Source organism: Corvus moneduloides, chromosome Z (assembly GCF_009650955.1).
Source record: "Corvus moneduloides isolate bCorMon1 chromosome Z, bCorMon1.pri, whole genome shotgun sequence".
NCBI classification, from domain to species: Eukaryota; Metazoa; Chordata; class Aves; order Passeriformes; family Corvidae; genus Corvus; species Corvus moneduloides.
The window spans coordinates 53,332,956-53,351,724 of NC_045511.1; the positions used below are offsets into that span (position 1 = coordinate 53,332,956).

At 42.1% G+C, this 18,769-nt stretch overlaps 1 protein-coding gene across 2 annotated transcripts in view; it reads left to right on the forward strand.

Moving 5' to 3' along the window:
• Window positions 1-18,769, forward strand: part of RORB (RAR related orphan receptor B) — a 140,872-nt gene that overhangs the window by 108,554 nt on the left and 13,549 nt on the right. For both annotated transcript variants that reach the window (XM_032096401.1, XM_032096400.1), the window contains exons 5-8: window positions 13,832-13,953; window positions 15,218-15,350; window positions 17,367-17,474; window positions 18,584-18,694. In XM_032096401.1, coding sequence (XP_031952292.1) covers window positions 13,832-13,953; window positions 15,218-15,350; window positions 17,367-17,474; window positions 18,584-18,694 — 474 coding nt within the window. The remainder of the gene's footprint in view (window positions 1-13,831; window positions 13,954-15,217; window positions 15,351-17,366; window positions 17,475-18,583; window positions 18,695-18,769) is intronic.

Consider the following 18,769-nt stretch of genomic DNA (forward strand, 5'->3'; position numbering starts at 1 on the left):
CTTCAGTAGCCTGTTTTGGGAATTTATTAGTAATTGCACCCAGATTGTTAGAGGAGGAGGAGATGGGGTTTCCCTTGCCTTTAAATTTGATAGGTTATCTTTTGAGAATGTTCAGTATCCCCTGGATGTTAAAGAGACCACCCTCCTGGTATTTAATCTGGTAAGCTTCCTCTATGTGCTCTGTATGTCTCGCAGCTTGTCTAGAATAAGAGCTCAGATTTCCAGGGTGACTGCTGAGACACCTGACCCAGAGGTGGAAAATCCTGAGTGGTGTGGGGAATGGGAGGACATCGGCCAAACCCTAAAGAAATTCTCTGACCCGATAGTTTGGGATTTCCCATCTGAACAAATTCAGAAACCAGCTGAGGTGGGAAAATATCTGAAAGAGAGATACAATGACAATTCTAATGAGAACAAGCTCCTTGCAATATGTTGGGCTTTGGCATATGCCTATCGCACACTGCAGCAGCAAGTAAAGGTAGAGAGGCAAGAAGATCAATCAGCAAAGCCTGCAGACACCCCAGTCACTCAGGCTGCAGATAAACCAGACAGCCAGCCCAAAACAGATGGAGAGTCTAAGCCACTGACAGTGGCTCCTGTCACGAGGAAAAAGCACACAACCAAAACTGATCGCCCAGTGAAAGATGATGATGATGCAGGGGAAGGAACCTCAAAAGATACAGGGGAAGGAACCTCAAAACCACCAGCGGACTCAGGCACAGAAACCATTACTGAGTCCATGTCCATAAAGGACCTTCACAGCCTAAGAAAGGATTACACCCGACGGTCCGATGAATCCATAATAAGTTGGATGGTCCGTATTTGGGATGCGGCAGGTGATGATGTGATGCTGGACGGTGCTGAAGCGAGGCATTTGGGATCCCTGTCACAAGATCCAGTGATCGACCAAGAGATGAAAAGGGAGGCTAACTCTACCAGTCTCTGGAGGCGAGTTTTGACAGGCGTGATGGAAAGATATATGTGTGGAGATGATCTCTACATGCAGCAAACCCCGTGGAAGACCATAGAACAAGGGATCCAGCGCCTGAGAGAACTAGGGGTGGTAGAGGTTGTCTTCACACATGACCCAGGATTGAGGAGTCCAGACAGGGCCAGAGTTATTCCATACATGTGGCGAAAACTCATACAGCTTGGGCCACCAGAATACGCTTCTGCTTTAGCAATAATGAAACCAGACTACGGTGCAAATGAGACTGTGAAAGATATGGCAGTGAAGCTCCGAGCATATGCAGACTCTGTGCATGGCCCAACACATGCAAGAATTGCAGCTGTGGAAACACGTATGCAGAAATTGGAAGATAAGATGGAAAGGAATCACCAGGAGATTAAAGAGTGCCTTCTCCGCGGACGTTCCCCAGAGAAAAGGTACATCCCACGAAGTGAGCTGTGGAATTTCCTGTGTGACAGTGGGGAAAACATGAGGAAGTGGGGTGGACAACCCACTTCTGCTCTGGCAGCACGAGTGAGTGAATTGAAGGAGCGCAAGTCTCAGAAAGGAGGATCTACCAAAAAGGAAGTAGCTCCAGTTGCCTGTAGCCAAATTGCCGGAAATGATGGAAAAGACGACGGCATGTCCAATTCCCATGAAGGAACTTCTAAGATACAGGCCCAGGGAAAGAAGGATAACCAGGCATAGAGGGGCCCTGCCTCTAGCCAGGTAGAGGTCAGGGAAAACCGTGTTTTTTGGACTGTGTGGATTCGTTGGCCTGGTACATCAGAACCACAAAAATATGATGCCTTGGTTGACACTGGTGCGCAGTGTACAATAATTCCATCGCAGCATGTGGGGGTAGAATCTGTTTCTATTTCTGGTGTAACAGGTGGATCACAAAATTTGACCTTGGTGGAAGCTGAGGTGAGCCTGACTGGAAATGAGTGGAAGAGACATCTCATTGTGACTGGCCCAGAGGCCCCGTGCATTTTGGGCATAGACTTCCTCCGGAACGGGTATTTTAGAGACCCAAAGGGACTCAGGTGGGCTTTTGGAATAGCTGCTGTGGAGACAGAGGGCATTAAGCAATTGAACACTTTGCCTGGGCTATCAGAGAACCCGTCTGCAGTCGGCCTTCTGAAGGTGGAAGAACAAAGAGTACCAATTGCTACCTCGACAGTGCATCGCCGACAGTACCGGACAACTCGAGATGCTGTGATTCCCATCCACAAGATGATCCGTGAGCTGGAGAGCCAAGGGGTGGTCAGCAAGACCCACTCACCCTTCAACAGCCCCATCTGGCCTGTGCGCAAATCGGAAGGAGAATGGAGATTGACTGTGGACTATCGTGCCCTGAATGAAGTGACTCCACCGCTGAGCGCTGCTGTGCCGGACATGTTGGAGCTCCAGTACGAGCTGGAGTCCAAAGCAGCGAAGTGGTATGCCACTATTGACATTGCCAATGCATTTTTCTCCATTCCTCTGGCAGCAGAGTGCAGGCCTCAGTTTGCCTTCACCTGGAGGGGCGTGCAGTACACCTGGAACCGACTGCCTCAGGGGTGGAAGCACAGTCCCACCATCTGCCATGGACTGATCCAGACTGCACTAGAAAAGGGTGAGGCTCCAGAACATTTGCAGTACATTGATGACATCATTGTGTGGGGGAACACTGCAACAGAAGTGTTTGAGAAAGGAGAGGAAGTTATCCGGATTCTCCTGGAAGCTGGTTTCGCCATTAAGAAGAGCAAAGTCAAGGGACCTGCCCGAGAGATCCAGTTCCTAGGAGTGAAATGGCAAGATGGACGGCGTCAGATTCCCACTGAGGTCATCAATAAGATCACAGCAATGTCTCCGCCAACCAACAAGAAGGAAACACAAGCTTTCCTAGGCGCTATAGGTTTCTGGAGGATGCACATTCCCGAGTACAGCCAGATTGTGAGTCCTCTTTACCTGGTTACCCGCAAGAAGAACGATTTCCACTGGGGCCCTGAACAGCAACAAGCTTTTGCCCAAATCAAGCAGGAAATCGCTCATGCGGTAGCCCTTGGCCCAGTTAGGACAGGACCCGAAGTGAAGAACGTGCTCTATTCTGCAGCCGGAAGCCATGGCCTGTCCTGGAGCCTCTGGCAGAAGGTGCCTGGTGAGACTCGAGGTCGACCACTGGGATTCTGGAGCCGAAGCTACAGAGGGTCTGAGGCCAACTACACCCCAACAGAAAAGGAGATCTTGGCAGCCTATGAAGGAATCCAAGCTGTCTCAGAGGTAATTGGCACTGAGGCACAACTCCTCCTGGCACCCCGACTACCGGTGCTGGGGTGGATGTTCAAAGCAGAGGTTCCCTCTACCCACCATGCCACCAATGCCACATGGAGCAAATGGATTGCTCTCATCACACAGCGCGCCCGAATCGGAAAACTGAATCGCCCTGGGATTTTGGAAATAATTACCAACTGGCCTGAAGGTGAAAACTTTGGTCTTGCTGATGAAGAACAAGTGACACGCGCTGAAGAAGCTCCACCGTACAACCAACTGCCATCAGAAGACACACGCTACGCTCTTTTCACCGATGGTTCTTGTCGCATCGTAGGGATGAAACGAAAGTGGAAAGCAGCCGTATGGAGCCCCACACGACGGGTTGCAGAAGCTACTGAAGGAGAAGGTGGATCAAGCCAACTCGCTGAACTCAAAGCTGTTCAACTAGCCCTGGACATTGCTGAAAGGGAGAAGTGGCCAAAGCTCTACCTCTACACTGATTCATGGATGGTAGCCAATGCTCTGTGGGGATGGCTGGAAAAGTGGGAAAAAGCTAATTGGCAGCGTAGGGGAAAACCAATCTGGGCTGCTGCAGAGTGGAAAAACATCGCTGCCCGAGTAAGAAAGCTGGTTGTGAGAGTCCGCCATGTAGATGCTCACGTCCCCAAGAGTAGGGCTAATGAGGAACACCAAAACAACAAGCAGGTAGATCAGGCTGCAAAGATAGAAGTGTCACAGGTAGACTTGGACTGGAAACACAAGGGAGAGTTGTTCCTAGCTCGATGGGCCCATGATGCCTCAGGCCATCAGGGCAGAGATGCCACCTATAAGTGGGCACGAGATCGAGGGGTGGATCTAACCATGGACAGTATCTCCCAGGTTATCCATGATTGTGAGACATGCGCTGCGATCAAGCAGGCCAAGCGGGTGAAGCCCCTGTGGTATGGTGGGCGATGGTCCAAATACAAGTATGGGGAGGCCTGGCAGATTGATTACATCACACTGCCTCAAACCCGCCAAGGCAAGCGCTATGTGCTCACAATGGTAGAAGCCACCACAGGATGGCTGGAGACCTACCCTGTGCCTCACGCTACTGCCCGGAACACCATCCTGGGCCTTGAAAAGCAAGTCCTTTGGAGGCATGGCACCCCTGAGAGAATTGAGTCTGACAATGGGACTCATTTTAAGAATAGCCTTATTAATACCTGGGCTAGAGAACATGGCATTGAGTGGGTGTACCACATCCCTTACCATGCACCAGCTGCAGGCAAAGTGGAACGGTGCAATGGATTGTTGAAAACCACTTTGAAGGCACTGGGTGGGGGAACTTTCAAAAATTGGGAACAGAATCTAGCAAAGGCCACCTGGTTAGTTAACACCCGAGGTTCCACCAATAGAGCTGGTCCAGCCCAGTCTGAATCCCTGCATACAGTAGATGGAGATAAGGTCCCAGTAGTGCATGTCAGAGGTCTGTTAGGAAAGACTGTGTGGATAAATTCTGCCTCGAGTACAGACAAACCCATCCGTGGGGTTGTCTTTGCTCAGGGACCTGGTTGCACATGGTGGGTAATGCAGAAAGATGGAACAACACGTTGTGTACCACAGGGAGATCTGATTGTTGTGTGAAAACCACCTGTAGTGTGAAATGCCAGTATACCCCTGCTTGCTGATTGTCACTGTCACTGTTTATACATAGCTGCATATATATATTTACATATGTATTAATGTGTGTGGAGAATTAGAATATCTTAGTTTGGACATTGAGCCAACAATATGGGATAAGGGGTGGAATGTCTTGGGGTGACCTTATGATGTGTATCCCATATCGCTGCCTATGCCCAGAAATTAATTATTGGCCTTTCTATGCCTCTGAACTGAGCCTGAGAGGGGGAAGAAAAAACTGAGCAAAACTTTCTCAAAGCAGTTTGAAACTTGTTCAAGGTCACATAAAGATAGCAGGTTTTTTTTTTCAGCTGGGGCAGGGGGGAGCGAGGAAGCACCCGGCTGGCAGCTTTTCCAGTCAGCTTTTGGCCAGTTTTTTTGCAGTTCCTTGTTCTCTGGAGAGAGGCTGAGAGCTGAACTTTTCCTTCTCTGGAATTTCGGATTTTCTCCCTTTTCTACTGGACTGCCTGATTGCTGTAACATCAGAGCACATCGGGAGGACTTTTCACCGGGCGCGGAGGGCCTGGCCCCGGCCCAAGCCCCAGCTCCGAGGAGACCAAAGGGAGGACTCGAACACTTTCTCAGGTTTTTCCTCTACAGCGAAAGATTTTACCATTTAACATTATTTTCCTTTCCCGTGTGCTTGTTAAATAAATAGTTTTATCTTCTTCACTTTCCTTCGAGGAAAATTTATTTTTTTCCCGAACCTGGTGGGGGGGAGGGGTGGTTGTGCCTTCTCTCAGAGTATATATATATTTCTAAATTTGGCCAAACCGGAACACCCATATATTACCATATATCATGGCAATCTTTTCAGGAGTAACATTGTGCTGTGAATATTGTCAGATTAGAAATCACACAGAAAGATCAATGTAAATCTTATGGTGTGATGAGTACTGAGACTTGCTGTTGCTGCCAGTTTTAAGAATAGACTTTTGGCTGGTTCCATGTGTATGCTTTGGAGCAGCAATGTCAATTGCAGAAGAAACATCTTTCTGCAAGAAACGGTCAAAAAAGGAGGACTGGAGCAGGTGCCAGAGCACAGAGGGCCTGGGATGTGTGAAAGAAGTATGTTGTCTTCCAGGGTTGTGGCTCACACACAACCCACAAAGAGTCAAACTGCGGATGAGAATCAAGAGGTCAAGCCAGTGATGGTTTAGGAATCACTGTAGTGTATGGAAGTGGAATACTATCTGCCAAAATTGCTATGGTTTGAATTAGTGGTTAGTTGTTGCTTTCTTCCTCATCTAAAGTTCCTTTATGGATTTAGTGTCAACTTTCCTGTCAATGTTTTTGTCTGGTGTTTCTGGGCGGTCAGCACCAACAATTACAAGGTAATTGTACTTTCTGAGAGCTTAACCTGGGGTCCATGTTGTATTTCTTTGTCGTCCTCGACAACACTGATTGATCGTTCTGTAATCCTAAGGCGCAAGGTCAGAAGTTTGCGGTTACAATTTTTTTTCTTTCCCAGTACACGTGCAACATCCTAAGTTTGCCTTTCCAAGGCTACAGTCCAGTTTTTCACACTGTGTGCTTTCTGTCTGGTAGATTTCATCACTCACTTCATGCATTTCACTATTTCCCACTTTATTCCTGAGAACAAGGTAATTCTGCTTGTTTTGCATTTTGTGATGCTGTTTCTAGCTTCATAGGTAATGATGTCTTTCATCAGTCCATTCAGCTTTTGATATTTTATTTCACAGAACAGCAACAATTCTTTTATACAAGAGTGGAAAGATATGAGAAAGAATTCAAGTGAAATGCTTGAGAGAGTAACATAGATGTGCATAGGAAAAAATTCAAGGTGACAAGACATAGGGCTTAGAGACAAATGCTGAAACTGATTATCAGAACACAGATTTTATAGTGCAGTAGTCTTTGAGGAATGAAAGTCACATGTAAATGGGAATAATTAATACAAGATATTAAGGCATGGAGACCTGTCTTGTGTTCCTTTTTGACTGCATGGATGTTTATCTTTTGATCAGTGAAGACTCTGGCATTGCTTATGATAACTAAATTATTCCACTTTCTGACACTATACACTAGCATCACTTTCATCCAACTCATTTGCCACACTACAGGAAAATAGAACTGTTGTAGAATGTTTGTCATTACTTTTTAACATGTTTCAATAGATAGATTGCTTAAAATCTTTGTAAAAAGTTAATTTGAAGACTGTGGCAGTGAAACAAGTGCTAAAAGATATGTTAACCTCTCCCAGGTTTTGCAGGCTATGACAGGGCAAACTTACAAACCTGGTTTGAAACTAGTAATATTCTAATTATTCCATACATATTTCTCAGTTTAATAGAGAACAATGTCCAAGTAATGTTTGCTTAACTATAAGAAATGGAACCACTTTCTTGTTTCAGAACAGTTTCATTTTAATATAAAGAGATCTCTGTGCAACCTGTGCTGGAAGAAGCTAAGAAACAGCTCATCTCAATAAATTTGTGATAATTATACGGTGCCTTTAGAGTCCATTTGAACTCTAATTATTTCCTTGGTTAGTGCTTTTGCTGCCAGTTAAATGATTTCTAATTTTTGCTAAATTGGCTGAGTCCCGGGAGAAATATTACTAAGTAGAGACCATGAAGCATTTATAAAAAACCTCTAGGATCTAACAGAATTCTGGGTCCATCCTCTAGGTTCCTTAAGATAAGGACTTCATTCCATTGTATTGTCATTTCTACTAATTTATTAGCATTTTTTTGAAAGGCAAATGAAGCACTGATTTATTTTGAAGGAGAGGGAGGAAATAGAGAATTCACACATGTAACGTTTACTCTTTGTGCAATCTGTTAGTGACATTGATCATTCAATAACTTAAACATAAGGAAGGGTTATTCCTGAACTAAATTCTAGCACTTCTAGTCTCATATGAGTGGTTTTATGTTTTTTACTATCTTTCTAGGATGCATATTGTATAATGTTACAAATTTATTAAATAAATAGGGGTTATGAAACTTGCTTGTTTTTTAAAGGGAAATACTTTTTGCATTATGGCATTGAGAATGCCACAGACAGATGAGAAATGGAATGAGCTTTTTGCAGCCACTAAGGAAAAAATGTTCCTGTTCTTCTGAAAAAAAAGGTATCAGGCTTTATATCCAGTTCATTTTGAAAAATTGAGACTTATTATTCATGTTTAACAGCAACCACAGAGGTATTTTTACCTTATTACCTGTGTCAATGTCTCTACAACTGTCAAAGAATTTCTTGAGAATAATCTTTCAATGATTCAGTTTTCAAAAATTTTCATTTTGTAGTCATAATTAGTGTACAAAAATAGCGTACCCTTGAATTAGCATACAAAAAAAACGTGTTGATCCAATGCTGTCTTGCCAAGTTTTTGAACAGGTTCTAGAACGGAGATTTTATTTAGAATGCCTGGCTGGAGTTTTAGTAGGTGTACGAATTGATATGTATGCTTACAGCAGCCAGCCAAAGCTGTGATGTTACTGCAGCATTAATTCAAAGTGGATCCCTGCAAGAGCTCAACTTAGGATATAGGCTGAGATAAGCTCTTAGCTACCCAACTGGATCCTAAGGGTAAGTGGCAAATTAAAGATTCATTATTCATTTTAATTGAAGTAGATTATCAGTGTTTTAGGAGGCACACTTCAAAGTTTTTCAGTTCCCTGTGCAAAAGAAGGGAATGCTGAGAAAAACTAGAGTCTCTCCTGAGAAAAGAGAGACAAATGAAAGAACTAAGGAGCCTGTAGGAAACAAATGCTGCTGTGGATAATTTCCACTTAGCAGGCCAAATTCATAGCTGGTGAATGCTGTGTGCACTCCATGGATTACATCCATTCCCCACCAGCATTGTATTTGACCTCAAGATGGAGTTTTTCCTCAGTATTTTAGTTGGAGATCTCTGAATTATTGCAAGGAAATGCCTGAAAAAAGCAGGACTGATTTATCAGCTGATGGTAGGTCCTTGTGGGTCTGTGGTATGCTGATTTTGATTGCTACTATCTAGGTTGCTGTGTTCAGTTTTCTGTATGTACTGGTATTTAAGCAATTTCTACTCCACTGATGCAATAAATGTTTGAGCAATTGTAGTCTTTGGAGAGAGTGCCTTTTGTGAGGTAACTCTTGAAATCTAAAATAAGAAAGTACAGTAGGAGGAAAAAAAAAAAAAACGAGGGAGAGAAAAAAAGAGCCTGCCAGAGCAAGCAAAACTAGAAACAGAAAAGGCTATTTACTGTTCTGGAAGTGGTGAGCTGTAGTCCCAGGTTTATGCGCAGCTTCTCTTCTCTTGCAACACATGCTTTTGGCCTGTTTTACTGATGAAATAGGGCTTTTGCAGTCTTTCTGTCTCCCCAGTTGTTCTGTCAGGGCTGTACAGTCATTCTCTAAGCTACTCTCCAGCTCCAGTGAAATGAAGCAGCAGTCTCAGACACTTGAGTTCCTACAAGTTTCGGAGAAGAGACTACTCAGTAGGCAAAGGAGACAGACAGCTTTAGGGAAAGGCAGAAGCCACAGCCCAGTCCCATGTTCACCCCCGAAGGCAGTGGCTGATGACCAGTCAAACTGAGCAGACCGGTCGCTCATGCACATACATGATGCCAGTTACCCACCCAGACTCTGGGGGTGGAAGGTCAGAGGGGAAGTGGCAAGTGATACTCGATGCATCTGTAGGGATCCAGGTTTGCTGCACTAACTTCACTGTATAGTGTACTTCACTGGGCAGCCCTCAAAGCTCTTGGTTCTGTGTTCTGTTTTAGGTAGGCCAGGCCAAATGTAAAAGCCATTTCTTTTCCTGAAACAACATTGATCTCTCATGGTCCTCTTTAGCTTCCTGATGTACAATTTTCAGCTTCTTCTGGACATCCCCTACTATGCATTAGACTTTTTTTTTTTAACTGCTGCATTGCCAAACCCCAATTAAATTATCTACCCATCGGTCTGGCACCTGTCAAGGCCTCACCAGGATGGGCAGCACGCCCTGTACTGCACAGAGCCGGGGCCAGCCTGACCTCTCAGGTTTCTGCTCTCCAGCCATGCCAACAAACACCATCTGGATTTCCTTGTCCTCTAAGAACAGATGAGTCTCTACAGCTAGAATAGTGGGCCGTTAGAGAAAGCCAGTCAGAGACATGCAGGACAATAATGAAACGTTAAGTGGACATTCCATGATGTATTTTGTTTGAGCCTTTCTGGTTTTTGAAACCCTCCTATTCCTTACAATTATTGACAGTTTCCTTGATTGAGTATGTTGTTTCTGGTTTATCTCTATGGAAGCAATACTTTCTTCTAGATTTTTTTTTTTTTAATGAAGCAGAGCATTTGTAGAAAAAGTGTCTGCTTTTCAAGAAAAAATTTCAAGGTACCAATACTAAGAAATCATCAAATTTAGAATCAAGCTGTCTAATGCAAATATATCCCAGTGTACACCAGAGTTTGGAAACTGGGAACATTATTTTCTGTGGACCATTTTTCCCAGACAGAGTCATCTGCCAGGATGTGCTGTGATTTTCAGGTATCATGTAATATCAAGTGATCATGGTAGGAGATTTAGCCCTAATGTACTAAAACCCAGTATGTAGGCAAAAGGGGAGGAGTAAAGCACCTGCATTTGTGTTTACATACTGTGGCAGATGGATAAGCTTTACAAATCCTGCAGTTTACAGGCTGGTGGTGTACTGTCATGCCGGCTCAGGAATTCTTTCCATTAGAATTATTAATTTTCACTCAACAGTTGGAGCAGTTGATGCTTAGAAAATAAAATGTTGCAGACTTTGATTCTCACACCGATGTGGCCAGAATCATCTCTTTTGTTTTCCTTTTCATACAGCAAGCCTGCTGTAATTTATGTGAAATGGAAGCTGACAAGAATTCAAATAGGAATGCAGTTCACATTGAAGTCACAAGAACACAGTTGTCTTTTGTAGTCCTTAGAGTCCATCCAGTCAGGATTTCTAGTTGTGTACATGCAATTACCCAGTGAAAGGGGACCCTTGAAATCTATGGTCCAAGATTTTTGAAAACAAAATCAACTAAAAGTCAAGACTTGATACGTGAAGTAATTGTAGTGGACTCCTCTAAGCCTGGAGAAGAGGACAAACATAGCTATTAGATGATCACCCTTGCAGGGTACCTCCACAGGCTTTAGGCCTTTGCATCAAGGTGGTATCTCTTTTCCTGTTGTGTCGCTTGCTCTCCTTGTTGTCAATTTCTTTCTAGTTCTCTTAAAAGAACTAATCTGTTGAACTTGGTGGTCAGCATATTTCAGAGCTGCCAGGTCTCACAGAAACTCATATATTTTAGGTACAGCACAGTACGTGTGATAGGGGAGGTTTACATCAGATGGCAGTATATTGTTCCCAGTGGTTTAGGAATGTCATTCTGCTTGGGATTTGCCAAGATGTCTACTGAACTCCAACTTCATTAGCAAAATTATGATAAAATCTGAAAATTTAGGGGGAAATTCAGGGGTAAAAAAAAGGCCATGGGCTGTGAAACCCTTTAAGAGTGACATTGTTTGCTCTGCCTGTGTTGGAACTTCTGTTGCTGGACCATCTGAGAAGCCAAGACAAGTGTATACTTCTTTTTCCTTTTGCATCATGTCAGCTCTGCCACCCAGTGTATGCTATATTTGTATAAAGCTTCTTCCAGGGACTCCAGCATGGAATATAAGTAAGCAGCCTCCTCTGCTGAAAGAGCAGTTCCCTTCTCATCAGAGACCCGGCGTACCCTTTCCATCACACACTCAGCCTTGCCTAGCCTGCAGCACAAGAGTTTCAAGTTTGTCCTGCACCTGATTCCTCTTTGGATGTTGGCATTCAGAGCTGCTGCTTGCTGCGATTGCCCCAGGCCTTTGCACATCTAAATTGGTTTTAATGTCATCTCAACATAAGCATAAGTACGTAAGGAATAGGTGCATGGGGTAAAACACAGGATACCATCCCTAGAAAGCCCTGGAGAGTTTCTCAGCTTTTCTTTCCTAAGGTAAATACATAAATGCTAGGAAGAGGTGGGGAGCTGAGGAGCTTCACAGTAATGTAGAACTGCTAATCAAATATATTTTGAAGTGAGTGAAATCAAAAGGTCTTGTTTTCAGATTGTTGATATCAGGTTAGAAATCTGTCTATGCAGTCATATAAAATTACATGAGACATTCATTGTAAGCGAGATGCCCATTTATCCTCAAGATTTTTGTTACAAAATGCAACACCTTACCATCAGAGGTGAAGACTTGCATCTAACCTTCCATGAAAGAACAGTGAGTAGATCACTGTACTAATATACATTCTTAGTTATCGTTAGGCCGGAGTCAATTCTTCCATCAGGAAGCCTAAAGATAGTGTTGACCTATAAAGAGATACCTGTACGAATTCAATTAAGCAGGTTTTATTTTTCCTATACAGACCTGCAACTTTTTTATCTTCAGCGCCTTTCCACTGAGTCTCAGTTTATTAACTGTGAGAGTAGCACAGGCATCTGTCTTTCAAACAGCACTCCTCTAGCAGTGTTTACAGGGAACATATGCTTCTATGTTCTTTTTTCAGCTTTCCTTCTTGCTGGCTTTCTAAGTTCAGTCAGTATTTGGCCAAAGAAGCAGTCTGATTTTGGAACTCCAGGCTCCAGATCCTTACACTCTGTGCAAACTGTTGATCTGAACAAGTAAATGATGGCATACCTAGTTCTTTCTACTCCCCATGCTTGGGTTTGGCTAATGCATTGTCAATGTCCTTTTCCCTTTTTTGACAAACGTTTTCTGTGCAATGCCCATTCTGCCACAAGTGCTTCAGTTCACTTCTGTGGCTTCAACTTTGTTCCTTTGTTTGAAAGTTTCTTGGCTTAAGCAAAGTTTTCAGGCTGAAGCACTGAGCTTCATTAGATGTGTAGGTCCCAAAGTCACAAAATAGGAAATAATCAGTTTTCTTTAACATATTTTATCACAACATTTCAACTCCTAATGCTAATGAATTCATGTTAAAAGTTCTTGTAAAAATTTTTTTTAATTCACTCAAGTGGCCTTAAGGGCAAAGAAGTCTAAGAAGTTTACTCATAATTTCAGTGTGTTTCCAGGGCAACATTGAATGCTTCTCTTTCTGCTTGCATCCTGCATTCCATGTTGTGAAGTAGTTTCTAAGGCTGCAATTTCAGCATAACTTCAAGGGAGGCTTAGTGCTGTATGTAAGATCTGTGTCCTCCATCACTCCTCCTAAACCTAGGATACTAATTTTAGCTTTTGCCCTCTGCTAAAACCGGTCTCCGTGTTCTTGCTCATCACATTCAATCAGAAATTGATCCACCTTAAAACTCACTTGCGAAAAAAGACCTGTTTCCGCTTCTTTTATGAGTCACACCAAGGTAATGCAAATGTTGATGTCAAGTTCAAGCAGTCAGTCAATTTCTGAGAGACCTGGCAGCTCTGAAACATGCTGACCACTGAGTTCAGCAGATCAATTATTTTAGTAGAACTAGGCGGAAGTGGACAATGAGGAAAGCAAGCAAACACCTACACACAGCAGGAGGAGAGATACTGCCTTCATGCAGAGGTTGTGGCTTAAAGCCTGAAGAGGTACCCTGCTGGGGTGATAATCAGCGGCAGTGTTCCTCCCCTTCTCCAGGCTAGAAGAGTCTACCAGTTAACTGCGCAGACTTGGAGAAGACAAAAGCAATTGGGTAAACAGGTTCTCCAAATGAAATTTATTTAAACATATTAAATCACTTTCAGAACGAAGATTCTGTGTAGTTTCACAAAAATCATTGTTATTTTCATCTACCGATCCACTGTTTTATCAAGATCATTTGGTTTTGGGTTGAATACTGAAATATTTTGCAACAATCATCTTCAGAAATAAAAACATGAGAAAGGTAGCATCAAAAAGAAAAGATTAATTTTCTTAAATATGTGTTTTCCAACAACTTCAGTGTTTTCAGCATTTTGTTGTTGAAGATCACTGTTCACTGTTTCATGCATGCTACTTTTTATTCTCCTTTTTGCAGATCGAATTGCACAGAATATCATTAAATCTCATTTGGAGACATGTCAGTATACAATGGAGGAATTACATCAGCTAGCATGGCAGACCCACACATATGAAGAAATAAAGGTTTACCAGAGCAAGGTACAATCCTATAATACGCTTTTTCTTCTGCTTGAAATTGTTAACAGAGTAATTTATTTGACAAGAATATACTGATGAGTTTCATATAAGCCAAAATACACTTCTAAATATCTTTGAGGAACTGGTTGCTGAAAGCAAAGCAGTGACACTTCATAAAAAGAAGCAGCAGCATTCCAGCATATTGGGATGTTTGCTAATGTTAAAGCTTAGATATGGTCATGGAATCCAGTTTTCTGTGCTTCTTATCACAGGTTTAAACCTCATGCAGAAATTCAGTTAACTTCCATGTGATTATGATAAAATCCTCTGTTGCAAGGATTTTAAGAATATAGGACAACATAACTTTTGTTTCCTTATAATTTTAAAACCACATCTGCTTTTTATGTGAATAACAAATACCTGTCACTTACAATGGACAATAGATAATAACAAACAGAAAGTACTCCTTAAATTGAAGCTGTTCAGTATTGGGTGGAAGAATGATCTCATTACACTACATTTTTGTTCTGCTTCTGCGATTCTCAGGTCAAGTTCAGTCTGTTTTCCACTGGCACCTCTTCAGATGTAGTCCAGTCAACAGGAATCTGTGTGCCTCTTGCACTGGCTTCATTAGCGATGAGTCTTCGGTCAGACTTCAGTTGGCACATTAGCTGGTCATGTAAGAGACAGGAGAGAGTCCAGCTTGTTCTTTGAAATCTGAGGGGCTATGCAGTATCAGCAGGAACAAAAACACACCGCAGCTTGCAGAGCCATGAAATGAAGAACATCCATTTACATTTACACACATGTGTGTGCAAGGAAAATGATTATCAAGAAGTCAAAATTTTTATGTAATCTGTGTTCAGATACTTTAATTACATAATATTTTAAATTTCAAACTAGGAAAAGTATTCTATTGAATAAAGTAATAGCATCGTGCCACTTCTTGCCTAAGAATGCTATGGAATGTGTACATTCCTTGTGCCACTATTAATCCATCCTGCACAAAAGCTAACATTAGAACCACATCTTAACACTGGGCAGTGCATTCTGCTCCTTTGCAGAGGCAATGCCAGGGCTCAAATGACTGGGGCAATGGCTTGTGAAAACAGCCTTCTAATGAGAATGTTGGGTACCTAGAGAAGAAGAGATGCTGCTAGCTCTGCCTGGGTGTGGGGATGGAGTGTGGGGAGTCCTCCTCTATGCAAGGCCACCTGAAGAACTTAAAACACTCATGTACCTGCTTGCTGACCGCTTTGCTTTTCCATGTGTGTTTTCCCGGAAGACGAGAGAAGCTCTGTGGCAGCAGTGTGCCATTCAGATCACCCATGCTATCCAGTATGTGGTGGAGTTTGCAAAGCGCATAACAGGCTTCATGGAGCTCTGCCAGAATGACCAAATTCTTCTTCTTAAGTCAGGTGGGTAAATACCAGAGGCTTGAGACTGGTTTAGCACCCAGCACCCTAGAAATGTGCTCTCCTGTCTTTTCCTGCAAATCATTTTAATTTTGAAGGAGCCCTAATTTCAGTCTGTTTCGTTAGGTACATTAACCTTTCTGTATTTTTCCACATTAATCATGTTACTGCCTTCTGATCCCCTTCCCTCTACAGTCAGTTGTGGTTATTAAGTACACACACACACATAGCCATTGCAGAAACTGCAGTCTCCAACCTGACATGTGGTGGAAGGAGCCTGCAAATTGAGCTGGTAAAATCAGTCATCTGCCACCCTGTAAAATCCTCACTTGTCGTTAATGAAACAAACGCAGGCTCAGTGGGGCCTGTCTCTGTGGTCATCTTTAATCTTTTTAATGAGACTGCAGAAATACTCTACAGCCAATGCACAGGAGGGAAAGTTCCTGCTGGTGGCCAGTTGGTTTCAGAATAAATGAGAGTGGATTACAGCAATGTGCTCCAGCCATGCTGTCCGTGCATGCCAGGTTTGCATGTGTGTGCATAAAGGCAGGGGAAAAAGGCTTTCGCTTCTTATCAAGAGACTCAGTAATTTCTGTCCTCCAAAAGAATCATTACAAGATTTATCATGACTATGCAGTAACACTGCCAAGGCCAGGAGGACAAAATAGTATGACTGAGTGTACCACAAGAACCACAACTGGTAATTAACTACATTTACCCTGTCATATCAGTTTCTTGCTCCCTCCATGTGTAAAAGGTAGGATGCTGTGTGAGGCAGCTTGTTAAAACTTAAGAACTGCTTCTATTTGAAGAGAGATCTCTTCACTAAGGCTGAAAGCCTGTGTGATCCAGCACTCCATACACAGAAATCACAGAATATTCTGAGTTGGAAGGGATCCACAAGGATCATCGAGTCCAGCTTTTCAGTGAATGGCCCATAGGGGAACCAAAGCCACAACCTTGGTGTTACAAGCACCATGACTGTGTCTCAGTCTGTGACTGGGCTCTGATGATGGGCACAGGTGCAAAGAGAAGTGATACAGAGAGGCAGGGGAGCACACCGACAGTTTCCTGCGAAAAGGGGGTTATAGCACAAAAACTGGTAGATGCCAGTGCATCCCTAGGAAACTTTGTGTGACTGGCAAAGCTAACAACACAACTGCACCATCAGGAAAATATTTATTTCACTCTGCTGTTGGAAAACACTGTTAAGCTGTAGCATGTAAAAATATGTCAGGTTTTATTTTCTCTTGCTGTCAATGCTGACCAGGAGTTAGAAAATTAGGACTTTTCTCTCAAAAGCATGTCTGCAGAAGAATCCTCAGATTCAGAGTTTATCTTACAGGAGATCTGGATTTAGTTAAGGGATCTTAAAATTTTTCCTTCCGTTTTTCCAACTGCTTATTTTTGCGGTTAGGAAATAATATGCAAAGATAAGGAGTAAAAAAGAAGCATTCCTTTCTCTATTCAACAACCAATAAAAAAGAGAAAAACAAGAAGTAAAACCTATTTTAGGGGTGCTGTTGACAGCACTTTAATTTTTATTTTCTCTCTAAAAATGCTTTGTGATGTCTCCCTCTCCAGCTGAAATAAGCTGGGATTTTCATATGTCTTAAACAAAGCTGTTTGTTGTTATTTAAAAAAAAAAAGTTTAATTATTAAAAAGGAGTTTCAATAAATGAGTATTTTTCAGGATAAAGTATTTCAAACTAGAATTATTGGCCCAGGATCTAAATTCAGAGTCAGTCCAGGGTGCCAATTTTCTGCAAAGGGTGAAAAAGTCAATCTAAAGAAAAGGTGGTTAGACTGGACCAGAAATGATCCTTTCTATACTCAAAGCAGAGAGAAAGACTTTTTTTCTCTCATTCATAGATGTGTAATCTAGATGTCTTCAAAGAGTGTCTGTCCCTTCTGATGTTTTTAATGACTGATGGCTTCCTAAATATCTTCTTGAGATTTCCTGTACTCTGATGTTAGGCAGTAATATCTGGTACCTTTGCTCTTTTTTTTGTCTCATAGGCTGCTTGGAAGTGGTTTTGGTGAGAATGTGCCGTGCCTTCAACCCACTTAACAATACTGTTCTGTTTGAAGGAAAGTATGGAGGGATGCAAATGTTTAAAGCTTTGGGTATGTTGCACTTCTTTTTTTCAATGAATTGCATCGAGCCACATAGCAATAGATTTGTCATTGAGTGAATTGTGATTCACAATGGAAATCTCCAGTAAATGCAGAATCCTCAAGTCTCCAAATGTCTAGGCTGGAACAGAAAAATAAAAAAATGGTGACTCCATTAGGTGCTAGCAGTGATCGGTGTTTTTCTGTAATAAAAAAACCAGCAAGAGGTTTTTTCAAATAGATTTCTTGCCATCTTGCCATGGTTTTGATAAACCATGAGTTTATGGCAGGAGCCAAGCTGTTTACTGTTCAGTTATACTTGATGTATCAAATCCCTCCCACTAATGTTGTCCCGAAGAAGGCAATTTTAGCCCCAGCAATGAGGAGACTAAAATAATGAACTGGTATGAAATATAGATAAGGACTTGCTTAAAATACGGTTTTGCCTAAAACTTTTAAGTAAGTGCATTTAGAATCATTTATTGAAAAAATTACTTTGTTTCTCAACATGTTGTTGAGTGCAATCTGAAGTGTTAGTAGTGAAATGTTTGTGTTTTGCACATCCATCAGACTGATATTATCAGAAATTGATTCAGGACCAAAGTCAAAGAGAGATATTTCCTTCAAATGTATATATTTATCATATAGATACATATTTTTGCTAGTGTGCATCATAAATATAATACTTCTTGGCAAGTTTAAACCATTTATGAATGCATATTGGTTGATTTATATTTATCTTTATGATGTTTTTTCAAATTTTATTAAATATTTATTCTGTTAATTGGTAAAATTACATATAAAGGGTTTTTAGGGCTGGTTCTTCCTCCTCCTTAGATTTAATATCTGTTTAGAGATAGCAATTCTTTCCTCATTGAGAAAAGAGTACGCTCGTCTAAGATGTCGGTGCACTTTTTGTATTTGACCCTAACTCTTGATGATTTTTGACTTCAATGTACATTTTAGTGCCATTTTCAGGTTAGGTGGAATTTTAATAGTTTATGAAAAGCACTTGCTTTGGCAGTACAGAAATTCAGTCACAACTTTTTCTGACACCAAAACAATCCCTGCACGTTTAAGAGCTGATTTCTAGCATTGGTTTTGTCCCCTTCTGTCTGCAGGTTCTGATGATCTGGTAAATGAAGCATTTGACTTTGCAAAGAATTTATGTTCCTTACAGCTGACTGAGGAGGAGATTGCCTTGTTTTCATCTGCTGTTCTGATTTCACCAGGTAATTTTTCATTCCAAACACCACACTGATTTTTTCTTCCTCTTTATCCACCTCTAGTTCTACATACTTAAATAG